This window comes from Sinohyriopsis cumingii, chromosome 3, assembly GCF_028554795.1.
Source record: "Sinohyriopsis cumingii isolate HCF-2022 chromosome 3, ASM2855479v2, whole genome shotgun sequence".
Classification (NCBI taxonomy): domain Eukaryota; kingdom Metazoa; phylum Mollusca; class Bivalvia; order Unionida; family Unionidae; genus Sinohyriopsis; species Sinohyriopsis cumingii.
In genome coordinates this window covers 73505080-73523909 of record NC_142963.1, presented here as the reverse complement: position 1 = coordinate 73523909, position 18830 = coordinate 73505080, and the positions used below count along the sequence as shown (strand labels likewise).

Here is an 18830-nt window from a genome sequence, read left to right as displayed (position 1 = left end):
TTTGTATTTATAAATCTTTTCCATAAAACGTTTATTCTACTATGGAGTATAACAGATATAAGTGTAAAAGGAGCAAAACAAGCAAAATTAAAAGTGCACACAATAAAGATAGGAGTGTAATACATTCAAGCATATGTACGTTCTTATTCAACGGATTTTTATTATGAAAGTACTTAAATATGGAACAATTAAAAATGATTTTCTGAAAAGAAAAAATAAATGGCGAATTTATTAGTAGAAAAAGGGATGCAGTGTAATTGGTTCCGTGGGTAACTATTGCTGATTTAGCGAAATTTAAAGGAAACAATTTCTTTATGGTGTAATAGCTAGTAAAAGAAGACATGAATAATAAATGTTCTCCATAAATCGTAGCTTTCAATAAAAGCGAGACGTCAGTTGAATATCTATGTGATCTGACTTCCATGGTAAGTTACAATAAAAGTTACGAATAATCAGCATATTCCAAAATATTACAATGATGTGGAATAATAGCATATAAAAATTTGTTTTAGCGATAAAAAAAAAATGATACTAATATCAATACAATTGAAGTCTTGCAATTTATATTTATGAATAACTCTTCTTCCCCAGTCTATTTGTATCTTAGCCTCGGTGATAGCGGATTCTGTTTTCTAGGAGACGGCACGTGGCGCAGCATGTCGCCTTGTAGAATTGATATTGTTGGCAGCGTCTGTGGGTGGCAGATCTACAGTGAGTTGTCTTGTCCTCGCAAATGTCACGGCTTTCATTCCCTGGAACAGAAAAATGGCTAATTTAATTGCAATTGAATATTGTAATGATCTGCACAACACCGTATGGACACATATATCCTTAGTAACGCAATTACCTGCCGAGTTTTAAAACAATCCGATGGAATTGTAGTCATCTGTTGCAATCTGAATGTGACAAGTTTCGGATCCCAAACGCAAATATAGTACATGTATTTATCTATTAAATATATCAGTACGGAGAGGAAATATAATGAGGACGAGTGGAAGGAGGAGGAGGAAATGAGATCAATATCATACATCCCGATGGCTGTCACCGTTCATTGGCATCTTCGGTTGAACTCATTGAATACATAAGGAAAGAAGTGTAATCAATAATGAAGAATAATAAAAATATGGATGCTAATCCAATGACTAGAGAGAAGAAATTTGCCTTTGGAGTAGTTACAAGTAAAAGAAGTAATATGTATGTATATACAAGAGTAGGCATTATATTTAACATTAGGTAAAATATGAGGATGCTATCGAGTGAATAGCAAGTGTGATCGCCAATTACGCAAACGATATGGTTTTGTTATGTATATATAATCTCTATTTTCTGCTTAACTTTTGTCCAAGATCGTATGATGTAATCAAACTCTTTACCAGCATTTGAGTCCAAGGACGGTCTGGTTTCCAATTAGACTCTCATTTTTTTTTTGTAGAAATCTTTACATTCTATTAAAATTTAGGTCAAGTGAGAATGCGTTTAAATAGGGATTTAGTACCCCCAAAAAATCATATCTGTTCTATATCAGCCTGTAGGAACCTATGATTAGATTTCGCTATTATACTGTTGGCATCAGATATAATTTGTTAGGAATTATTTATTGAAAATATTCACTGGAATTAATAAAATGCTCACTGACTTCTGGACTAACACACTGTTTTGGAATTACTGTAAAATAATTCAAAGACATTCTGGATTGCTTTACATATCTTAAGACCTAGACTCGTGGCAGTATGAACTGATTACTTTACAATGTTGTCACTGGCTCAATATGGGTCAATCAATGACTTCCATCTTGTGATGTTGGGCTTGCCCTAAGTGACACATTCAGAAATTACATCCATTATTTAAGTATACTTATTTATATCCTTGTAGCAAGATAAGAATAACCTTTCAGCAGTTTTATCTTGGAGATGTAAGGTCCCACCACTTTGTAATGCTGGGGACTGATTATATTTTCTTCTTGTTCTTCTTGTTGTTGTTCTTCTTGTTCTTCTTCGTATTATTATTATTATTATTATTATTATTATTAATGAACTAGCCATACCCTGGCATGGTCCCTTGTCACAGAACTGAGATGTGCTGGGTCTGAGTCCCGGGCAAACAACATTTTCTGTGGCATTCTCTGGTCCACCGCCACACTGCACCGACCGCGTTTGAACTCCTTGCTGGCATGATCTTGAGCACTGAAAATGCGAACGATTATTGCCATTTACCGTTTCGTTGCCTACACAGAACATTTTAAATACTAATTTAACGGAGAATAGCAAGCAGTTATAAATGTATCAGGCAAACCGAAGTGCGTACAAAGAATTAGTCCATTTTATTTTCCCAACTATATGTCGTAAACAGGTTATTAAGAAGGAGAGAGAAAATAAATCCAAGAAGGAGGATATATCTATGAGCCAAAAACGCAACAAAACACGTGAAGGAGCTTTATAGTCACTCTAGGATAAAAGAGGCAGGCCATTCACGTGCAGTCATCAGAAGTTAAATACAAAGATCTTAGTCTCAGACAGTGTAACTATAGGGAGCATGTGTGAGTAGTGGATATATTTCATCAATGAAATATATCCTTTATTCACTCTTTTCATGCAAATTTCCTTTCTATGTTATGCTCAAACGTACTGGATAGCAAGATGCATAGCAGATTGAAGGAACAGATTTCGTATTGGATTCCGCGATGTCAGCGGTTTATAGTATATGTTCTGCTGTGTTTTGTGATTGTTCGCACAAAAAATATAAACAGTAAAATAAGTCTCCTTCCTAATTCAAAGTTTTAAAAAAATTAAGGAAAAAATAATTTGTGCCTAATTTGATTTGATATCGTATCGTCTTTAGCGGAAGGTTGCCATACTTACAGCTCGACATCGTAAGGGTCTAAAAATTGCCGCGAATTTAATGGTTTATAACGTTACCGTTCTCTGTTGACGGACAGTGAAAAAATATGTATTCACTCCAGTCAAATATTAAGATTATTTCTCTAAGAAATCCACTGATTCAAGGCCTAGCATAAAATAAATAAGAATATTATGAGTTCTGATTTATTCAAAATGTCTCCAAAACCAATATCAAAGATAGCATGTTTAGCATCAAACCAAATAACACAACAGTTAATGAAGCACTCATGATAAAGAAGCATTACTTGAATGTCTTTACTTCAGTGTTCTAGAAAATTTAAAGGCCTGAGCCATGGTATTATCATACAACGTACATAGACTGGTTGAAAGACGTATGTGTAGGAAAGAAGTGACAATTTTATTTCATCAGGGTATATATATATATATATATATATATATATATATATATATATATATATATATATATATATATATATATATATATATATATATATAAACTTACCTCTGACCATGGTCCTACAGTCCATTCTTTCATCACCTTTGATGGACAGTTCACAATATTACATGTTCGGTTGGTTTCAGGGTTTTCTAAATTGTGACAATACTCTTTCTTAACCGCTCCCGATCGTCCGTCCGGGTGGTTGACAATACACTTAACCTCTCTAGTTTGGGTGCCATTATCACAGCTGGACGAACATTGTGACCAGTTACCGAATTTCCAGATATATCCTACACAGGGCCTCAAGCGGCACGTACGCCTTGGGCGTTCACCAGGGAAGATAATATTTTCGCAAAGACTCTCATCAACGGCTTTCGTCTGATTGTTGCCCATGAGTCGCGTGCACTGCAGACCTTGCTCCTGCATCGCTGAACTGCCACAAGTTTCAGAGCACGAGGACCACTTATTCGTCAGTCTCCATTCGTAACCTTCGCATGGAAATCTGTTGCAAACTTGTGTGTTGCTTGGTTTGGACACGCTGTCACATAATGTTATGCTCACATTTAGTCCGTCGTCAACTTCATTACCGTTAGCTGATCTTTTAGTACAAACAACATCTCTTGTTTGGATTCCATCTTCACCGCATGAATGAGAACACGGTGACCATTTTTCTGACTTTGACCATTCATAGCGATAACATGGTACTCTATTGCATGGTCTCGATTCCTCTGGTTTTTCTAAGTCAGAGCATTTTGTATCTGACACATTCTGACGTGAGTCAGCTGCAACGCAAGTAACTTTTCTGAACTGAGTTCCATCTGTGCCACAAGTACTTTTGCATTCTGTCCATTCCGACGTCATTAACCAATCGTATTTAGTGCAGGACACTCGGTTGCATGGTCGTGATTCTTTAGGTTTGGATAATTTTTCACAAAATTTATCTGCTACAGTCTTAGAATCAGCAATTGTTAGTTTCAATTTGCAAACAACCAGTCTATAATTCACTCCCTCCATCCCGCATGAAGCTGAACATTCCGACCATTCGTCTACAGGCTCCCATGAAAGCCTCTCACAAGGTTTTCTATTACACGGACGAGAATATGTAGGTCTTTGCACTTGGGAGCATGCTTGCTCTTCAACAGATTCTACTCTGTTGCCTTTATAAACCACAATGCATCTCAGAATTTCGTTCTGAACTCCCGTTTCTCCGCATTCCTCAGAGCAAAAGCCCCACTGATTTGTCGACTGCCAGCTGTATTCCACTTCCTCACATTGCGATATACTACATGGTTTCTCCTCCGTGACTGGCTGGGTCAGACCAGCACAGTAAGAATCGTTAACGTAATTGACCTTCCCAGGTGGGTCCTCTATTCCACATCGAATTACTCTCGACTGGACACCCCCCGAACCACATGTTTTGGAACACGGACCCCATTCATTGACTTCGAAGTACTCTGGTGGAACATTACTGCAGGGTTTTCTGTTACATGGCCGTATAACTACTGGTTCTGGAAAGAAGGTGCAGTAATTGTCGTCAACTTTCTTGACAATCTCTCCTAAGTTCTCCTCACACGTGAAGAGCTGATACTGCGTTCCATCATCACCGCAGATAGCTGAGCACTCACTCCAATTTAGTGACAGGGCCCAGTTATATCTAGTTAAGAAAAATTAATGACGACATAAAGCTAGAGCCTAAATATATTTTTTTAGCATAATGCACATGATTTTCTACCATTATCTTTATTCTCGTACATTTAAACACCAATGAAGGATTTAAAAATATTACAAAATCAATCGCTTAATAGTGTGTGTGTGTGTGTGATTAGGATATTTAACGTAGCTTTGACAATTTTTCAGTCATATCGCTGCTATGTCTGCAATGTGGCAGTTTGCAGTGATATCTAGCACTGGGGCTTCATGTCGCAGACATATAGCATTAAGTCACACCGAGGCACGTTATCCTGACAAAAACCGACCAGTCCTAACACTAACCTCTTAATGCTGAGCGCCTAGCGAGGCAGCTGCTAGTGTCATTTTTGTAAGTCTTTTGTATGAATCGGCCGGGGTTCGAATCCACGACCTCACACTTCCGAGGCGGACGCTCTAACCACCAGACCACCCGGAGCGGTCCGCTTAATAGTTGAAATGTGTGATAATATGTAGAGACTAAAAGTAGCACGTGCATTAAATTGGCGTGAACAATCAGATTTGCATAGAGTTATCGTTTTCAATCAGGCACACTATTAGGAGCGTAATGTCATTGTCAATACACCAACCTGTTTCATAGAAATTACGGAACTGTCGCACTCACCTAAAAGATTCACATGGAAGTCTTTCACAAACGGCAGTATCGCTCGCACCTCTTTCCATATACCTACACTGATCGTCTTTTAACTTCTCCCCAGTGTCCTTGTCGTAGCAACCATGGACTATCGTCTGTTCACCTGCAGTTGAAAAGAAAGATAAGGAGATTTAGGAAATGTTGGTATTGCAATCATAGATCCGAAGAATCCCGAGCAATACAACTCTTCGTACTTTATTTGGGGCCGAACTCGATTACAAAGTTTAGTAAGCACGTTACAGCTCATTTATCTTTTACTCAGTTATCTTCCTTTGCCACAGATGGTTTGTACGTGCACTTGAGTACATGTGTACGACAAAATGTTTAGAATTGTCCTATGTATGTGTGGTCCTTCAAAACCAAAGGGACAAAACCTTTTTCTGCAAGACCACTAAATCCTGGAGTAAATTATTCATTTTCCTGTATTCAAGTACAAATGAGTTTTAATCCATGAGTTTATTGTGGTAAATTTAACAGATTCATCTGAAATGGAATGTGCTGAAAAGAAGGTCAAATTAGTCAATTTGTCTTTAACATATGTTCATCTAGAATAATCGTCTACGCTAGCCAAGGTTCCGATATGATTACCCTGTTTACATCTTGGTGGATCGAACAGATAAAGTGGTTCTTTGACCTAGCGGCTTCTATTGGATTTCATGCGTTGCTTCCCTTAGTATGTAATGCCAACTAACCAATAGGTTGGTGCATTGTACATGGGCCGAACACTGAGAGGGCAATTGATCTAAAAAGGATACTTTGTAAGTTTACCATCGAAAGTATGACAATGTACCAAAGGGAAGCCATTACAGGTGTATTTGAATGAAAGGTATTGTGCAAACACATACCGACAGTCGAAATTGCTTATTTATCAGTCCATTCAAGTTGTGTGCTCGCTTTATCTTGATCATGTAACACCGTGTTCAAATCTGAACAACTTAGTTTTGATTTAATGCGGTGGCTCGCTGCCGCATCCAATGAAATTCACAGACCCCAAAAGCATAACTATCTCTAGATACGCCAAGGTGTAGATAGGGTTATCACGTCGGAACCTTGGCTAGGGAAGATGCTAGAATAAGCAACTGTTTGAATTGTCTATAAGACGTACTTCCAGAATGTCATTAATGAAGAATGGCTGTATACATTGTTACTAAACCTATTCTGCCACTATAATGGACAAATTATTCTTTCTTCGATTTGGGGAAAATGTAGAACACAAATCTTGCACTTTAGCGTTTGAAGTACTCATTGATTTTTTTTATTCGATTGATGAGATTCAGAGTAGGCCGTACTGATTTAAAACTCTAAGCCTATTTCTCCACCTATGAAACAAATGCGTTAAGAATCTCTTCTGTATATCGAGAAACATTGACGATGTCATTTGAACTAATACAAGATTTGGTATCCTATAGGGTGAATCATCATTCATGATAGTCTTCAAGGAAATAAAGTATGTATATGAAGGATATACCGCAAATGAGGATGTAAACTAACCTTTCCCACACGTGACACTGCATTCACTCCACGTTTCGAACTTCCAGAGGTATTTAGTCTTCTCTAGGGTGAAGTCGTCTTTCCTGACAGAGTACCTGTAGCTCACTGAAGCTTTCTGGGTGAGGTCCACTGGATTGATCTTAAGAGGAACATGGTTTAGTGAAGAAAACAAATTGACTCTTCATGTAAACGAAAAAGAGGACATTTTCAAAGTCATACTGTTGACTTCCATACTCAGCCGGTAAGTAAATTATTTGTTGACATTTACCTTAAGTTATGACATTTATCTACAATTTTCCTTAAAAAAATGGAAATTCACTGAGAGAGAGAGAGAGAGAGAGAGAGAGAGAGAGAGAGAGAGATGAATTATTGTTCGTAGGAAATAAAATATCATGCTTTATTTTTCGTTTTTAAAGAATATTATAATATTGTGTCGTATGTACGAATAATGCATGCTTTCTAACCATGACATGTAATTCGTTCCTCAGTGGTCCTTTAGCAGACAACCGTTCGTGGCCACCATTATTGATGTACTGAAACCAGGCTCCACCAAAAGCAAAGTTCTTCGTTTGCGCCTGTTTGCCATCACCGTTTAGTACATAACGGTAATATACGGGGTCCAGTAGAGCTGAAGGAGTAGAGAGACATGCAGGAGTATTGGCTGAACAAAAGTATCGCAGAGGGAAAGCTAGTATTACGGAATTATGTATCATCTTTTGAATTTTTAGTATAAGTTTTATTTAAGTCGTTTGAGACTATGTAGTTCTATTTTTTATCCTTTAATTCAATGGTTAGTACTATCGTAAAAGTACATGTATATTTCGTGGTAATAGTTTCATTCAAGACAAGGCAGGTTTAAGGTGAAATCAAACACTGAAGTTGGTCAGAATGACACGCGAGTATTGGTTGTGGGTCGCGTAAACAAGTGTGGAAAATCAAAGTAAAATTGTCCTGACGCGCGCTCTAGCATTTAATCAGATCAATGAAATTCGAAGGTCATAACAGGACTAAAAAGAATTTACGTCAAGTTTGAATTATGTTGAACTACTAAGAGCTAATTGTTGTATATTATTGTGAATCAGAGATTGTTATTTTGAAATGTTCAAAGGCACTCTATAATAAATGTACACGAACAATGTTTATTCTTTCAATTATACATAGCGTTTGTAAGAGTCATTTGAGAGGAAAACAGAGATTCACAATTATATATTCGTTGGGTATTGCAGAGGAGAATAATCATTGACACAACCTGCCAGTACTTTGGGATTATATGATTACATTCAAGAATTTCAAAATCTAACAAACTTTATTAGATTATATGAAACTTTCCAGGACCTCTGTGATAGTCTACGTTCGTGAGATTACAATGAAGCAAAAACATTTGGATTAATAATTCTGTTGAATTCATCTGTGTTATCACGGTAGCACATACGCATTTTACAAGCTTCGTCCGAATTACCTTGGAACAGTTTCCAGGTTAGTGAGAAATTGATAGAACATTTCAGTATTATTAGGATTACATACTAGGAATTCATACATTGCAAGGTATTGTAATTCGTTCAGTTTTATTTTATATTTCATTTAAATAAATTTATACTTTGGAAACTTGAATGCTTGTTGCGTTGCCTTGCCCTGTTATTTAAGTTTAAACACCTAGACGCAACACGACGCACCCATCTCTAGATGATTTCCCTCCTTATGACTTTGATCTTTGAAGTTATTGAACAGTGACCGCTGTATAATAACCTTTGGACCTGGACAAAGATTCATCAATATATCTGCTGTCACTGTCGAATGTAATTAACGACATCATCCTTGCTATGGGCGTTGTCCTCGAGGGTTGTGATATGGTCACTAATTTATACTTTCCATTGCCGTAACTTTGATGCACTTAGGTATTTACTTTCACCGTTTAAAAATATTCTACTTCTTATTGAGATCTCTCACTACTTTGAAAACATTAGTTATATTAGCAAAGTAGCTACAATGATATGTTCCCTCGTACTTTTTTTAACGAGCTTTCATCATACGACCCATGGTTGTATGGATCGTATTGTAAGTCACCCATTTTGACGCATCTGACATGCGTGTATAGTTACCGGTGATACTCTTGTACATAAGCTCCGGGGAAAATAATATATATAGGAGTAACATCAATAGCACATTAGAAAAAGCGTATAGGTAAAATTAAATTTTAAAAAGAGCATTCCTAAAGATTTTCTAATTCTCATCACAATCATTATTTTTGGAACATATTTTGTTGCAAAAGCCGAAATAATCAAATTGTGGAAAATCATGTTTCTATCATGATAAAAATGTTTACTTGCGATTAGAAATATTAGATTTAGTGTACAATTCTTTTCCAATACTTAATTTGCATTGTTAAAGTACAGAACCTCAACCTTTGAATGTACTTAAAACTGGTTTGCATCCTTTAAGACGTTTGTCTCTAGAGACAAAGGACATAATGTTACAGGAGATTTTACTTTTATTTATTGTAATTCTTGCCATTATCAAGCCAATTAAAAATAATACATTGGTTCAAGAATTTTAAAAATACAAATATAGCACCCTTAGGTTATAATTATTCAGCTGATCTTTGTCTCGTTAAAGATATAAAAAAAAAAACAATAAAAGAATTTTTGAAATATGAATATAGTGACGCTTGATTCCGACTTATAAAGTGTGCTGCTCTTTGCAATATAAAAGTAATTTAGTGAATTATCTATGACCAGAGAGAGAGAGAGAGAGAGAGAGAGAGAGAGAGAGAGAGAATGCACCAAAACTGCATATATCATTAAGTTATTGTAATTGTATACATGTATCCTGGGGTCGATGAGCGTGTTTTGGGACAGCGTTAGGGTCTTTGCTTCAGCAAGTATCAACAAGAGAAAACACTCTCCTGACCTTACTCGATAATTAAAAAGGGTAGAAGTTTACTGATCACTGTCTTTTTATTTGGCATGATTGTATTTAATTAACTACATGTATCCTCGGTAGTTGAGGGTGTTTTGGGACAGTCTTTTGTTGTTTTAGGGTAGTCATGGGGTCTTTCGTTTGGTGATAATTAACAACATGGGGAAACAAGTCTCATGCTCTTACTCGATACCTATACAATGCAGAATTTTACTGATCACTGTATCTTTTATGGTTTGATTGAATATAATTGTATCCATGTATCCTGGGTAGGTGAGAGTGTTTTCAAACAGTCTTGTGCTAGCCCCATTATTTTCAGGGTGATAGGCAGACAAATTAAAGTGTTTGGATGTCTAATTCATGCATAAGTTGTTGGAAAAAATAAAACATAAAATTGATGTACAGATTTGGGGTGGCAAACAAGTCTTAAAAAACTTTACCTAAACTTTTACGACAGTTTTTGCTTTAATATTCGTAAAAGGAAAAGCCTAAGGAAATCTGTAGGACGCACAGATTATGGTCAACAAGTATTGGTTGAGTGACTTGGTATATGGTAAGGAATTGACAGTCTACCATTTTTCTGCTAAATGGCTTGTCAAATGGTCAAATGCAGGAATAGGTTGCAGATGTGCCTTATATATCTTCTGATTGAGATTTCCTACCATTTGACAAGTGTGCCAAGATCTATGGTACTTATAAACATAGCTTTTAATTTTCGGCAAATAAAAATGATTAAGGATCTTGTGATAAGTCTTTTTGACAACAAAATGACCAGCATAAGGAGTTTTATGGGCTAGACTATGAATTTCCTGTCCATAGGACTTAAGAAACAACAATTTGATCGCTCACTGACCACTCATCACCAGCAGGTACATCAGGCGGTCTCCATTTTCACATAATGACCTCATTTTTCGCAAAGTAACAAACTATTACTTATGTGGCTTCAAATTCTGAATTCAGTCTTGTGTATTTTCTGAGGAATTGTACTTGGGGGCCTATAACTCACATTAAAATGATTTGCATGCTTATAAAGTAACTCTTACTTTCTGCTCAGATATCCTACAACTGCAGGCAGAAACTGGCAAGTGGTTTCTATTATTCCGTGAAAAAAAACTAAGTTATTTACCTCTCTCTCTCTCTCTCTCTCTCTGCTTTGTGATTAAGTCATTTAAATTATGGAACTTATCTTATCCATTGTTCCAAGGCACATGTAATATGAATAACATGCCAAATTTAAAATTTCATCTCAGGTTCATAAATATAATAGTTTTGTAAAGGTCAAAGCATCAAATATAACAAATTAGCAAATAAAATATCATCTTTATCATGGTTTCTTGCTCATAGCAAGTGCAAAGGACTATTTTGTTGCCCGCAAAAATAATTGTTCATTTTTATACATTGTATACACTGAATACAAATCCAGTAATGGGAATGTTTTGGAGATTCATTCTTTAAACGTAAACTAGGGAATATAACCTGACTGTTCTTAAGACATAATTTGCAAATGTGTGTGGTATAAAAGAGAAAAAGTGTCTCTGTGGATCAAGAATTTACAGATTCACTTTATCAGAATTTACAGTTATGAGTGTAAGTCCAATCCAAAAGCCTAATTGCGTGAAACACTTGTCTTTACTCATGTTTTATTCATGTGAAAATGTAAACCAAAAGGGATTGGCAGTGTAAAACAAAAGGGATTGGCATATATGTATGTATGTATGTATGTATGTATGTATGTATGTATGTATGTATGTATGAGTGTGTGTGTATGTGTGTGTGTATGTATGTATGTATGTATGTATGTGTGCGTGCGTGCGTGTGTGTGTGTATGTATGTATGTATGTATGTATGTATGTATGTATGCATGTATGTAAGCTGCCACTGTAAACTATTAACACTAAAAATTAATTTCATAGGGATGAGAGAATAAACAGAATCCTCATCTCTGTAATGTACTCTCTCTCTCTCTCGAACGAACGAACGAACGAATAAAAAAAGAAAGAGAAAGTATGACCTTGAGGTCCGATTATTTGCAATTTGCTCCAACCGTATGAGGTCTTTACTGATACAAAAAGCAGACTTTGCACTGCATTACTCTAAAATAATAAACATGCTCTAAATTTACAATATTGTGAATTAAAATATATTAACAAATTATATCATTAAACCTTGCTTGTCAGAGGCTACCCTATTCTGCCACCGTGCGGTCGCGGCAAAATACACCCATACATTGTTAAATCAATATTACACAACAACGGAAATATCAATATTTTAGGTGTTCATGCTTGTAACACTAGGTGTGTGATAGATCTAGAATAGCACCCACAGCCGCCGCTAAGAGACTTTATTACTTAGAATAGTACTCCAACACACACTCGTATCAAAACATTGCGGTCAACATGATATGTTTCCAATACCCATCTGTTAATAAGATTCGTACTTGAATAGAACGGTACCCCATAATTATACTTACTGAAAAGAATGGTAGCCCATATTTATATTGACTGTTTTGAATGGTACCCCATGATTATATTTTACTGAATAAAAGAAAAAAAAAACACTTTTACAATGAAAAAGACAATTATTTATATATCATAGCACACCCATTGCCATCAACAAGACTCTTACTTAACATATGACAGCCTCACCCCACTGCTACCCACAAGACTGTCTTGTATAGAATAGCACCACGATTGCTGTCAGTAGAAACACAGCCACAGCATATCATAAGCGCATTTCATCATTCATACTTGAGAGTACTATTTCGTGATACTGTTAAGCGCATTTCATTATTAATACTTGAGAACACTATCTCGTGATGATACTATTGACTGCATTTCATTAATGATACTTGAGAACACTATCTCGTGATACTATTGAGCGCATTTCATTATTGATACTTGAGAACACTCTCATGATACTACTGTGTGTATTTCATTATTAGTACTTGAGAACACTATCTCGTGATACTATTGAGCGCATTTCATTATTAGTACTTGAGAACACTATCTCGTGATACTACTGAGCGCATTTCATTATTAGTACTTGAGAACACTATCTCGTGATACTAATGAGCGCATTTCATTATTAGTACATGGGAACACTATCTAATGATAATATAAAAATCATGTGATAATCATGCACCTGTGTCAAATTCTGTAAGCTTGATCACAATAGTGTTAACCATGCGAGGGACAAGGAATTAAAAATGCGCATTACATACGTAAATAGCAATGGTAATACTGAATATCCGGCTTCGATGAAGCTTGGCTACTTTGAAAATATTATTTTAAAAATTCAGTAAAATCAAATCCGGCTTGTACAAATTATACGCAGATAAAGCGAATGTATTTGTTGCATGAACATTAATGAAATTGTGCACTACGCTATTACATGTGCATCAATCCATATAAAACTCTAGGCCGGAGCAGAGATTGGAAATGGTTTTACATACTTCAAGCTGTTTCGAAATTATGGCAATCAGAAAGCTTACCCAGAATGTGAGAAGATGTGAAGGTTTCTGAGAGCTGTATTTCACGTGATCCCTTAGGCAGTACTAGAACCTGTTCATAATGGTTTCCAGCTACAGCGAGATGAAAATACAAACTTTTATTATTACGAAACATTTTAAAGAACAATTTCGAAAAAAGGATTCCTTTTTAATATAAGATCTTTTCCGATGTTGTCACCCAAACTTGTCAGATGAGAATATGTCTAGAGCCATTATGTACTGCAAGTATAACATGGATATTGAGAAATGATATGTTTCGCCTGCTCCACAGTGGCACAATACACGGACGTATGTGTGTGTGTGTGTGTGTGTGTGTGTGTGTGTGTGTATATATATATATATATATATATATATATATATATATATATATATATATATATATATATTTTCGGGCATTTCTGCGCATCTAAGGTTTCCGTCTCCAATATTGAAGCAAAACGCTTACCGAATTCAACCGATTGACGAAAATAAAAAACTGCCATGCTTGCCATTTGAAAAGAGGCAATTGTCACCATAATATTCTGTTCAAAATAATATTAATTTTGGACACACGGGATACCTACCCCGTGTTTTCATGACTCGTGATATGTCGTCCTAGTCTGCGCACAGTTTTGAAAAGATGTAATGTTTATCCATCGGGCTATAGAAATGAAATACATTACTTTCGACTGTTTCTGTCAGCAGTTCAGTCGAGTAATTAGGTCAGGTTTATAGCTAGTTTTACAAAAGTCAACGTAACAATGACAATAAATCGCGAGAGATATTAAGCAAACTAAACCGATCTTGTAATTTATTTAGTAAAGTTCAATATTTTATAAAAAAAATAAGCAATAAGTGGAAGATAAACAACAATCAATAGGATAAAATGTGTTTACAACGTCTTGTTTATGGGGAAAAATTACTAAAGAATTAAGAAACAGACTGTAGGCCGGGGAATTTCTTGAGAATAATGTTCTAGCGGCAAGTAGACACATTGGGTAGCAGACGACATTGTACGTGTGGGACAACTTCTTGCAAAATTGGAAACTTGGATTAAGATGCAGATTTTTTTAAGGTATAAATTTCCATCTTTTATATAATGTATTTATTTGTATGGTTCCAAAAAATACAAAGTAAATAGGATTTTCTGGATTACAGGTTTAAGACTGTCATGGAGTGGGTCTTCATGTTGACATTCAGAAATCGTATTTTTATATGCCTTTTGCGTCGAAATGTGGGATATGTTTGTACACTTTATGAATATCAATTTTCTTAATTAAAAGTACGATCGTTCTTTCTTGATGCAAAATTGATCTTTGACCCAGAATAGCACGTGATCCAATGTTTATAGAAATGACGCATCAATGCGCAGAATTACCAGAAATTTGCCGACATGGTGTTATATATATATATATATATATATATATATATATATATATATATATATATATATATATATATATATATATATATATATAAGTGTGTGTGTGTGTGTGAGGGTTTAAGAGCACGCCAGCACAATCCTGGCTATATGGTTCATATCAAAAGCTCAGTTCTAGATCATATAAAAATATGAAGTATTGTAATAAATATTTATTAAGATAAAGCCTTCCAAATAGACCAAGACATAATGTGCCATATGATGAAAGCTACAAGGTCAAGATGCTAAATATATGTAAAACGCATTAAAATAAAAGCTAAGTGTAAAACTATAAAAGCCTTAATATGGTAAATTTTTAATATAAACAACATTTCCTGAATGAGTCGAAGATTTGCTCTGGAGGTATTTCATCATAAGGTTTCTTGAACATGTCTGTCTCACAGGGTGCGGGTTGATACACTCGATGAGAATGTGCTTGCTCCACTGTCAGTGGACATTTGACGAGTACGCGTTACTAGAGCATATAAAGTAGGTTACAATGCTCTACTTTTGTTCGTGGTGAGAAGTATCTCACAAGAAGACTTCACTCATCAATAAGTTTTATGACTGCACATGCAGACTGTCAGACTGGGCCGTGTGCAAAAACTTAACGCTGATGCCTACGCCAACGCCGAAAACGCCGTCGGAAAAGTGATGCTTTTATCTCGCCTATGATTTGCTGGCGAGACAAAATTAAACGTTATTTATTCATTTGAAGTACGTAAGTTATGTCATAAACATAAGCATACCCACTGTACCTAAAGCATGATATAATGCATCCCGGTCTTATCGAAAAAAATGGCTATTTGCAGAACACAGCGAGCACAATATTTCCTCCATAAAAAATCTCTTTTAAAAAAAACACCTTGATCTTCTGCAAATTTCGTCGTTTGTATTCTCAAAGAATCAATGTTTTCATCTGAATTATTTTTTTTGGGGTGGTGGAGTATTTTTGATGTTTCTGTTTTAGTGCCATCGATTTCCTAACGCCCTTTAAATCTCAGGTCTCGCAGAATAAAGTCTCCTTTTATCTGCGTTTTATTGGAAATTGCTTTTCAGTTTAAGTTTACCAAAAACATTTCGTATGATGAAAAGATGATTATGAGAAAATTAATTTGTATTGTTGATTAATTACACTGTAAAGATTATATGATGCAAACAAGGGACATCTGAAACAGTAACTGGTTTCATCTTCCTGGAATGAGCATTTTATTGTCAGATGATTATGTACATAAATCCAGGCATGCGCAGAGAGAGAGAGAGAGAGAGAGAGAGAGAGAGAGAGAGAGAGAACTTTGCCGGCTGTTAGTACCAGCTTAGGATTGTGGTGACAAATAATATTTGAAAATGTTCTCATAATTTCACACAACAATTGCTCCATAAATATATAAGTTTTGTGAGTTAGACAAAAATAAAATAATAAAAGGCATATTTTAAAAGAGTTTAAGGATAAAAGATTCTTGCGGGTGAATACGAGAGGACACCAATTAAACAATTATAGGAATATATACAAAGTTATATGCACGCTGTCTGCATCGGCTTTGTTGTATATTTATTTCATCCCTACCCATACATTTTTCCCACCCGACCTTCTCTTGATCATCATTATACCGCACTGTTGCAGTTTGAACCCTGTCATCATTTTCTTACCTTGTGTACTCGTTTATAAATCGCACCTAATTCCAAACTGCACAAACCCAGACCTGCCATTGCATCATGCGCTGGCAGATATGGGTCTATGCAGTTTGTTAGAAGACAAACAACATTGTTTGACTGAACTTATAGGCGAGAACATACGGCACTTCTCATAGTTTTGCGTATTCCGTTCTACTACCTTCCTTATGTATCCATCCATAACTGGATAATCAATATTAGTCATAACCAGGGATTTATGCATGTAGATCATAGTTTTAAATCCTATAAACCTTCTGTGTACACCGTTCTCTCTCTTTCCTATTTTCTGTAATGCCTGGTTCCCGGTATCTGATGATTTTTATTCATATTTTTGGGTATAAATTATTTATCTTCAGAGTCGTTTCATCTTTGTTTACTGCTATAAGTCTGCAAATATTTTATCCAATGTGTCGTCTGGTTGTCTGGTTGTACATGTACATAATTCCAACTGGCATATATCTTGCAGAGTTGAGCTTACACTGGTGCTCGAAAATCAACAATATTAGCAAATTAAATAATAAATATCGTCCGACATTACGATCAATTAAATAACATATCTGAAATTCGGCCCTGAAATAGTTTTGGCCTCTGATTTATTTGCCCCCATGTCCCACTGTTTCTTACCTGCACTATACTCGAACTTTTTACTGAAAACTCCTTCCATCACTTTGCAACTGGAGCCATCGCCACCGCACACTCCACATCTGTCTGCCTTTTTACTTGAATTACGTACTCCGTCGCATCCAACTTTCTGGAAATGAGATTGTTTTTAGAAATAAAGAAAAAAAATGTTAGCTATTATTTGTGTGTGTGTGTGTGTGTGTGCGTGTGCGTGTGTGTATGTATGTGTGTGTGTTATAGCTCACCTCACCGAGAAGAAATAAAGATATAATTATTCTTACTCTTGTGCGAGTGTGTTGCGCGTTCCTTTAACGAGTTCGTTGTGTAACTAATTATCACCAGTTAACTGTAAATTATGCCTAACGGGAAAAATTTCGTTTTCGGGGAGGGGACGACTATTGCCATATATGTGGTCCAGCAATTAACACACCCACCGAACTCCTTGATTTTATCGCAACCTTTATCTTTTCATTTTTCGTCTAGTTTCGTTTCTTCTTTAAATGATTTAATTTGATCCATACCTTTTTATATTTGCATGCATGTATAAATCCCCGCTTTCCCCTTCGCTCCATGTACAAATCAATTCCTATTTATTTGTATGCCCTTACCTTAGTATAGACTTGTGATGATAAAATTTTTACGCCCTCGATTTCAGGGTTCCTGGTTATTGTACCAATTTATGGACACTATAGTTTTCCCTGACCTTAATTACTACCGTTTAAGATACATCAAGATTTATGCTCGAGTAGAAGGCCAGTGCGCATTCCCGATCAAAAAGTTGGAATTCGCAGAAACCGCGCGATAGCGATATAGAATAGTTGCTATATTAACGGTTTCCATAATTAAGCGATCTCGTATACACTCTTAACTTGTTGAAATCGAGAAGTGGAATGGTTATTATCGGATACATAACGATCAGCACATAATTTGTAACATTCATAAGTCGACACATAAGCTTTTTCCTTTTTTACGACCAGTATTTCTCCCACGCAACATTGCTTTATTCCATTATTAACAAAACTCGCAGCATCATTATTCGATCGCAGTCAGTCGTTTTTCTAGATATGCTGATTGCATCACATGATCCTTTAACCTTTGATTTAAAGAAAAATGTGGAATTTTAGATTTGGATCTCGTGAGCATGAAACGTAATCTGTGGCAAAATGTAGTGTCTGGATTGTTTTTTTTTTTAAAAAAAAAAGATACTGTAAGCTTGGCTGATGAGTCAGCTTATGAAAGAAACCGTATGTTATAATTACTGTAAATTTTTCTACCTCTGTTTAAAAAGACCTTCACACGCCTCTACCGCATGGTTTTTGCAAATTCCATATTTTCGATGGGCGCAAGCTATGTTCAAGCAGTGCACTTGCACACAGGGCCGTTTACAAAAGGGCAACAAATCGGAGAAGAAAAGAGGGTCGCAACAATCAGACAAGGAATCTAAAATGGCAACAAACAACAACAAAATTCTTCATATGAAATTCTTTTTATCTGATAATAAATTGCATCAATTTTTCACGAGCTTTTGTATCAGAAAAAATGGTGAGGGGGATTTCTGTTTCACACAGGGCCGTATTGCCTCG

At 35.8% G+C, this 18830-nt stretch overlaps 1 protein-coding gene across 1 annotated transcript in view; it reads right to left on the bottom strand.

Moving 5' to 3' along the window:
* LOC149803097 (A disintegrin and metalloproteinase with thrombospondin motifs 3-like) overlaps positions 1-18830 on the bottom strand; it is a 53513-nt gene continuing 34683 nt past the window's right edge. Inside the window, exons 15-22 of the mRNA XM_089952694.1 lie at positions 17251-17377; positions 13536-13625; positions 7594-7757; positions 7130-7268; positions 5609-5741; positions 3361-4951; positions 2045-2183; positions 1-752 (exon numbers count right to left, since the gene is read on the bottom strand). Coding sequence (XP_089808820.1) covers positions 604-752; positions 2045-2183; positions 3361-4951; positions 5609-5741; positions 7130-7268; positions 7594-7757; positions 13536-13625; positions 17251-17377 — 2532 coding nt within the window. The 3' untranslated portion in view covers positions 1-603. The remainder of the gene's footprint in view (positions 753-2044; positions 2184-3360; positions 4952-5608; positions 5742-7129; positions 7269-7593; positions 7758-13535; positions 13626-17250; positions 17378-18830) is intronic.